Below are 8,590 nucleotides of genomic sequence, written 5' to 3'. Positions count from 1 at the left end.
TTTTTTTCTAAATGTATATTTAAAATAGTTGGGTTGAAGGTTTATAATTTACTCGAAAGGAGTTATGATTTAAGGATAATGTTCTTTCTTTTTTTTGCACAACTTTCAGTTTTGTCTTTTATCGATATGATTTAGAGCTACATGTTGGAAATCGAGTTCAACACTTGTTACAAAATCTAGAGCTAATTTGAATTTTTATTTAAATATTGTTGAACGATTAAATCAAAATTGATGGGTTGGTCAGTTTAATCATCAATATAAATGTTACAATATTTGTGATTTTTTTATTTAGTCACACTAATAAATTTAACAAAATCATTTTAACAATATTAACAATTAGACTTGTATTTTAAATTCAAAAATAGAGAAACTGAATTATTTGAAATAAAAATAAAAGGCCTAAATTCTAAACTTATCAAGAATATGGAGACTTCAATCTATTTTAACAAATAATAATATGTATGGACGAAAACAAAAATTAAGATTTGTCTCTACAAAAGAGAGTAGGGCCATACTCTTCCAAATTCTTTAGGATTTGGAACTGTGATACTCAAAAATTGGTGAAAAAAATATTTAAATTAAATAATTTGGGTTTTTATCTAAATAAAATAATTATTTAGGCATAGTGGTGGAAAAACCCTATTCATGAGTCTATATATATACACATTGTCTATATATCACAATTTAAGGAAGCAATCGTACATTGTCTAGGAGCAAGTTGCAAGCCTATTCATGAGTCTATATATAAACATTATCTTATATCCCACATTGCTTAAGAAAACAAGAGAAATGAGATTTTAGGTCTATATAAAAACTTGTTCTTATTAATGTGGAAATAAAATTAATACATCATTTAACATTGAATGTTAAAATTGAAAATTTAAAATTTAATACAAGTGGAAAATAAATATGTTTGTGCAGCAACAAATGATTATATATATTAAAAAAGTGAAAATCTAAGATTATTTAGATGAAGATATATACATTTTAAAAGAAAACCTTTATAATAACGTTGAAAATGATTAAAAAAGAAAATACATTAAAATGCAAACATTTTTGAAGTGTTTGGCAAAAAAAAGGAAAAAATTGGTATGTTACATAACTTGCTTTCCTTAGGATTATCATACTCTTTCTACTTGGCCACCTTTTTAGAGTGGTGCAATCGTGCACCAATGTTCTTTTAATCATTATCCATTACTAAATATTCTTCATTATTTAGTTTCAACATATTTCTCTTAAAATCTGTTGATATTATTAAAAAACAACTACGGGTTTTAAATAGGAAATATCAGAAAAAATACCCATTTCTGGTTTGTACGAAAAATATTACAACTGCTTGTCATATAGCAAGCAAATTGACGTACCAAATTAGATGTAAAATTAAAAAACAATATTGTAAATGAAAATAAATAAAGTAAACCTGGAATTGCAATTTGATGAATGTAAAATGATGTGACCCGAAACTACCAGCATTAAAGTCAGTCATAAATACATCTCTTTGTTTATTTTGGACTTTTCTATATATAAAAAGAAAAAGGAAATTAAAAAAATATGAAAAAGAAAAAGGTTGAACTGAAATATCATTGAATTTAACTCAAACATGTTAAACCCTCTATCAACTTTAACACTACTAAAAGTGAAAAGCTACTAGTGTACATTCCATTGTTTTGAAGAAGTGAGTGAGGTTTCTCAACGCTGTTATACTTTGGGGGCAAACGTATAATCATCTGATGCGGCATTTCCAATATTTAAGAACAAGTGGAAAATGTAATTAATGGCTCTTTTGATTTAGGCCAAAAGGCATTAATTAATTGTTTAGAACATTGGTGAGCCCGATGGGGAAGAATTCACCAAATCAAGAATGCTGTTCCAATAATTCTTGTTATCTTCATAGTGATCATCACTGGCAGTACCATCACCGCTGTTTCCATCAGATTCTTTGCCACTATCTGATAAACTGGGGTCGGTGGAATCATTGAGAAGAAGGTTAATGAAGCCATCCTCCATTGCGTTTCCAATATCATTGAACCCATTCTCCATGGCCAAATTAGTTGAACTTCCAAAGCCTTTCCATTCTTGTTCACCTTCTTGTTTGATCTCAGATGAAGCTGATGCAGTGCCAACAAAATCTGGCATACCCATTGAACTCAATCCAACCCCATTTTCTGAGGAAGTAAGTGTTGATTTGGGAGATTCGAGGTCACCAAATCCATTGTTTACAACACCATTATTAACTTCACTGGATTTACTCCACCCAGCAGTACTGTTCCAAGCTGTCTTATTCACAAGCCGACCCGCTGAAGAAGCAAAAGCTGCTGTTGGTGGACGAGTGAGGCGGTGTTGAAATGAATGTGAATGTGAACGTAGCTTTGATTCTCGAACCAATCTCGCTTCAGCTTCAAGCCTAGCACTTTCCCACTGAGCCATATGGCTAAGGTTTGCTGCACTCTTGGATTGAGCATCAGTGGAGAGTAAAGCATCAGATTTTGGCTTGTGAGTGATCGGATCAATCCCCAATTTGGCTAACCTTTTCTTAAGATGAGTATTCCAGTAGTTTTTTATCTCATTATCTGTTCGCTTTGGCAAGTGAGTGGCTATAGCCGACCACCTGAAGACACAAAAAAACACAACCTTTATCCAAAACCTAGATAAAAGAAACCGTCAACTGCCCACAAAACAGTTTCTTTCGATGTTTCAATCATCTAAAAGATAAAGAAAACAAAACCATTGATCAGATAGACAAGAAAATGACGGAAGAAAAATGAAAACAAAAAACTGATTTGCGAGTTAAATAAAACCCATTACTCTTTTAAAGATACCATACTATAAATAAAAAAGGGTTTTATAGGTGAGAGGGTAGACTGGCAGCAGTTCAACGTCTAAGTAACTGTGTCCGGTCATTATATACAAATATATATACAGCTGAATCCAATGAGGTTTTGAAAACCAAATATGGAAAAATAGGTTGAGAAATTGAGAACACCCAAGTTCAGAAAACAAGCTAGTGTTTTAAAGTGATACGGACAAAAACTCTGAAATATATATTCAAGGGTCTTGATGGAAAAAAGAAAAGAAAAAACTATCATTTCTGACCAAGCAACATTGTGATGAAATTTTCTTGACCTGTTCCCTAAAAGGGCGTGAAGTTGAATGATAGTTTGCTCTTCTTGCATGCTAAACTTTCCTCTCTTGATATCAGGTCTGAGATAATTAGTCCATCTAAGCCTGCAGCTCTTCCCACATCTTTGAAGACCTAAACAGAAAGTAAAAGAAGAAAATTTGAGAATGAGAGAGGAATGAGAATAAAGTAAGCAAGAAAAGTAAGGCTAGGGTTTAGTCACCGGCTTTGACCGGCAAGGCACGCCAGCTTCCATGACCATGTTCTTCAATGTAAGCTAAGAGTTTCTGATCTTCTTCTGGTGTCCATGGTCCTTTCTTCAACCCCACTTTGTCACAGCAAGGTGATCTCCCCATTGGTACAATATAGTGAAATTAAATGAGAAAAGAAAGAAGAAATTTAAGTTGGGTTCTGTTTTAACAGCACTCTTACTTACACAAGATGTGATAAACTTGTGTAAGAGTGAGAGAGGAGGAAGCTTGTGTTTGTAAATGAAGAGATGGGCAGAGAAGAAAGGTATGCCAAATAAATGGGATGGTCAGAGTATATGCTAAAGTAACATTTGCACTGAAGAATTTAAAACCCAACTTTAGTTAACATTACTTCACTACGTAGCTTTGCTTTACTTGATTCATAGGGCATCCAAAAATTGTCCCATTTATGTATGGCCAAAATGGAGATTTCGAAGGATTTTTGGGTCCTCACAATTAAGAAAGCAAAAGGGTACAGTAAATGGTATGGGGTCAGATCTAATATTTCAAGTCTCTCTCAAAATTTTCTTACATTACATTACTCACTGTGATGTGACTTCTTTAAAATTTTGACCCTTTTTTTAAGATGTATTAATTAGCTACTAAAGTTGAATTTCAATAAAAACAAAGTATTTTAATAATTCCAGCTGCTTTTAGATTTATTGAAGGTTAAAGGCCAATTCTTCCTTACTTTTGAAAAGTGCTGTGGAAAAGTGGTTTTGAGAAGTGCTTTTGAAAATTTTGAGTGTTTGACATTGCTGTCAAAAAGTGCTTTTGAAGAATAAAATGTTCATTTTATACATGATATTATAAAGTAACAAATATGTATTTAAATAATGTTCAAATTAGTTAATATTATGATATTTTAGCAAAAATATAAAAAAATAATTTATTATAACTTATTGTTAATATTTTAATATATAATATTAATTTTAAATATTTCTAAGTAATTAATATTAATTATTAAATTTAATTAGAATATATAAACTATAATTAAATATAATAATTAAATATTTGTAATTAGATATTGACACAATTGTATTATTATAAAATTATTTTTATTTTTAATTAATGCTTTTAACACATTTGTATTATTTTATTTTAAAATGTATTTGAATATATAACTCATATTATATGTAAACATAGCATAGAAAACATAAACCTAACAAATTAAAATATTACATATATTTGGATTGAAGTTTTAAAAGAGATAATAATTATATATAAAATATAAATACTAAAAATTTTACAATAGCATTTACAATTTAAAGTGAATTTATTAAACTAGAAGCTATAGCATCTCTTGTTAATTCCATTTCAAAACCACTTAAATTGTTTGATTTCCCGTCATCATCACTATCATCGTCGTCGTCGTCGTCATCATCACTTTCTAGACCATGCCCATTTTCTGAATCAATATTATTCTCATATGCCGAGTTAATATCTTCGTATTCCATAAAATCTGCATCATTTCGACCGACATGTTTTCAGATAAAATTGTGTATCGTCATTGTAGCAACAACGATCATCGTTTGATTTTCAAAACTATAACTTGGCATATCCCTTAAAATGACCCATTTTTTTCAAAACACCAAAAGTTCGTTCAATCACACTACGTAATGATGAATGTCAATGATTGAATATCTCTTCTTTACCAGATATCGGTCTACCTCTATGGAAGTCAGGTAAATTATATCGCTGACCTCTATATGGTCCAAGATAACCTTTCATTTGAGGATATCCAGAATCAACAAGATAATATTTTCCTACAAGCCATAATATAACAAACAATTAATTCAAGAATTTTTTTAATAAAAATAATCAATTAAAGAACTTATACTTTATTATTTAAAAAATCACATATAAATAAAATATCTAACCATTTGGAGGGTACGGAAATTTATATTTTGGATCTCGAATTGCATCAAGAAAGATTCTAGTGTCATGTGCCGATCCTTCCCATCCAGCCATGACAAATGTGAAACACATATTAAAATCACATACTATCATAACATTTTGAGTCGGGATACCTTTTCTTCCAATATAGGGAATTTGTTCATTTGGTGGAAGAATAGCCGCAATGTGAGTACCATCAATTGCACCTATTCAATCCTGAACAAATAATCATATTACTCTCGTGCATATTTTTAGTCGACCAAATATATTAAAATATAATAATATAAAATTAAATTTTAACCTTAAAATCCGGCATATATCTAGAATCATTACGTATTTGTTCGGGTATTGAGCTAAAAAAAGGATCTTCGGGTGCAATTAGATCAGTGGCCATCCTTGAAACTTTCTCAAGCACAGCTGCAAAGTGTCGACTTATTGTTGATCTAGACCTTTGAAATCTTTCTCGACATTGGGAAACTTTTGCACCGGTGCCCAAAATGTATAAAAAAATTCCCAACATTTCACTAGAAGATATGTTTCTTGAAGTTTGCAAGTTGTATCTTGTCTCCAAAACTCTCAGCAAACTTGTGAATACCAATTTAGACATCCTAAAATTAATCATACAACGTGATTCGTGACCGTCAAGGATCTCTCGGACCCATGTCTCACCTGACTGTTTTGAATCCATGCATGGTTGCCTCAATATATACTTCTCATAACATAATTGCACGGAAGAAGATGCAACAACAAATAATCGGTTCAAACATTCCATGCGTTGTAAAATCTTTTTCTTTTCCCTTTCATCATCACTTTCATCACCGTTATAATCCTCAACTATACTCATCACCTGTGAATAAATTTTATATCCAAAATCACATATAAACAACTATTGATAAAACTAATTTAGTAAAAAATAAGTAGAACATAAATTCAATATCTAAAGACCAAACACAAACAACTATTAATAAAACTAGATTACACATAAATAAGTAAAACATAAATTCAATATCCAAAAACCAAGCATAAATAACTATTGATAAAAACATACTTCGCTTAAGCCATTATAACTAGAAGATTACACATAAATAGATATCTTTGAACCCTAGAAGATCAGAAAACTTTCGACTATCCTCCATTTCCGTCTTAAGCCACAAAGCTCTAATCTTGGGATTAATTGATAAAAACATAATTCGCTTGTCCTTATTGAGCAATAATCTAAGTGCGAAAAAGTATAGCGGACTAGCTTCTGGAACTTCTTCCGACATGCTGTCAAGCATTTTGACTGCTTGTGGAATACCATATGGATCCATAACAGTCAAACTAGATATGGCTTGACTCATATTGTCAGCTGCATTGCATAATTTTTCTATTTGACTGGACAATCTTGCAGTCCCTCCAATTTGCTTTAAGGATTTCTTTCTTCCAGTTTTAAAATGTGAACTTAACATCTCAAGGTTTTTTTTCTTTTTTGACCGTTTCCATCAATTTGAACATCATTTGAAATGTGAACATCATTTTTCATATTTTCTTCTTCACTCTCTTCAGGTATTTCGTTGTTAACATCCTCAAAAAAATCACTACGGAGTGTACCAGAAGAAGGTGCCCATGCTTTATCACCTGTTGCAACTATCCCCATGAACATTTGGTCCAACTTCCCTTCGAATTCAAGATCAATGCCCGATGTTTTAAATTTTTTAGCTTCAGGCACAACCTGCATATAAAATGATTGTTTAATAACAGTAATTGACAATAACCTCATAAATAAGAAAAAAATAAAAAAAATATTTAGAATTATTAATGTACCTGGAGCCTACTCTCCCACCATTCATCCGATGCATCAACGGTTCTTTTTATAGGATTCCACCCTAAACCAGTATCTTCGCCTTTAAGTTTCTTCCAAGCTTTCCATTCTTTTTTTAGGGCATCCCACCTATTTTTAAGTTGTCTTTGTGAAAAACCCTTGCCCGTTTCTTTCTCAAAGTTGGTGATTATTTTCAACCATCCATCTTTTGTGAAATGAGTATCAGGCCTATTGCCTTTCAATATCTCTTTAATACAAATATCACAAAATATCTCTGTCAATCTCTTATCCCACATTTCTTTCACTTTTTCATCACTAACTTCAACCGCCGAAGTACTCATCTATTGTGTATATGAACAGATTCGTTTCAGCCAGTAAAGCAATCAAGAAAATAAAATGTCACATAAATATATATATGTTTACATGTGTATCAAAAATTTAACTATATACATGAACAAATAACAGTATTAATGAAGCTTGTTGCCTACCAGACAGGGAAGGGTCATTTCTTTTCCATATTAAACTATTGGATTTATTATAAAAGCTGAAGCCTTTGCTTTCAATCTTTATAACTAGCACAACACACATTTTTTCACATATTGTATTTGTAATAAAATAAGCAGGCGAGAAATATTCAGAGAAAAAGGTATATTTGGACATGTAGTAATTTACATTAACGGGATTACAATTGTCAAGCCTTAAAAATAGGCCTAACCCAAGCTATTTTTTTCTTTCTTCACATAGACTCTGCTAAAAGTAGGTTAAATTTCTATATTTATGATTAACAAGCCCCACTTCCATCAAACTTTCTTTCAATTTCCCTAGAAAATTTTTTTACTGTGTTAAGTATCCACAGTGGGCTACGACTACCTTCACTTGCCTCTCTTATACAATAAGCTACCATTTCTTTTCTTTTTCTCTTCTTCTTATGTGTATTTATTTTCCATTGTTAATATTTCTACCTCAAACTTTATATTCTTTTTAATAATTTGTTTACTTAAATTGAACTCATCCTTTCCACTAGTACATCACAAGCAATCTTTTTGTGTTGGGAACACCAAGCTCTTGGTGATGGGTTTGGATGATGGGGCAAAAATGGGTAAGGTTTTAGAATTGGCTGGTGAGAACCCATTTGGATTTTAGATTGTCCAAATCAAAGCCCTTTTAGATGGTAGAAAGAACAAAGCGGTGAGAATTATTGAGAGGGCGTGAAAGCATGGTCAGTGAAAGCATCGGTTAGAGGTAACATGCACGACAACAAGTTGAGTGGGCGTAAACAAGACCGCCAGAAATGGAGTTCAGGGGGTCAGAATAGTGAGCAAGCATAGGAGCCAAGCAAAGCAATCTGGTCGTTGGTCGGGTTAGCAGACTCAAGATCTGAAAAAAGAAGTGAACCTACCAAGAGGGCTAGAGGAAGGAAACTGCTCAAGTGAGCTTGAAGCAATAAGGGCAGTGGGTTCAGTTCCCACGTCTGGGGCTTAAGATAAGAGTAGGGCTCGAGGTTATGAAATAAGTAGAGCTCCT

General features: G+C 32.0%; 2 protein-coding genes across 2 annotated transcripts; both read right to left on the bottom strand.

Moving 5' to 3' along the window:
• Positions 1 to 1,552: 1,552 nt before the first annotated feature.
• LOC105778036 (transcription factor MYB16) lies at positions 1,553 to 3,718 on the bottom strand. Its single transcript, XM_012601599.2, has 3 exons — positions 3,342 to 3,718; positions 3,124 to 3,253; positions 1,553 to 2,608 (listed from the first exon to the last, which is right to left on the bottom strand). Exons 1-3 carry the CDS (start codon positions 3,472 to 3,474, stop codon positions 1,816 to 1,818), a joined length of 1,056 nt encoding a protein of 351 aa, XP_012457053.1. The 5' UTR covers positions 3,475 to 3,718; the 3' UTR covers positions 1,553 to 1,815.
• Positions 3,719 to 6,601: 2,883 nt separating this feature from the next.
• Positions 6,602 to 7,407, bottom strand: LOC128033892 (L10-interacting MYB domain-containing protein-like). Its single transcript, XM_052622387.1, has 2 exons — positions 7,069 to 7,407; positions 6,602 to 6,976 (listed from the first exon to the last, which is right to left on the bottom strand). The coding sequence occupies exons 1-2, from the start codon at positions 7,405 to 7,407 to the stop codon at positions 6,707 to 6,709; spliced, it is 609 nt and encodes a 202-aa protein (XP_052478347.1). The 3' UTR covers positions 6,602 to 6,706.
• Between the last annotated feature and the right edge of the window lie 1,183 nt (positions 7,408 to 8,590).

The sequence above is a fragment of the Gossypium raimondii genome, chromosome 10, assembly GCF_025698545.1.
Source record: "Gossypium raimondii isolate GPD5lz chromosome 10, ASM2569854v1, whole genome shotgun sequence".
Classification (NCBI taxonomy): domain Eukaryota; kingdom Viridiplantae; phylum Streptophyta; class Magnoliopsida; order Malvales; family Malvaceae; genus Gossypium; species Gossypium raimondii.
Note: the sequence above shows the minus strand (reverse complement) of the source record. Positions and strands in the feature narration are given on the sequence as shown.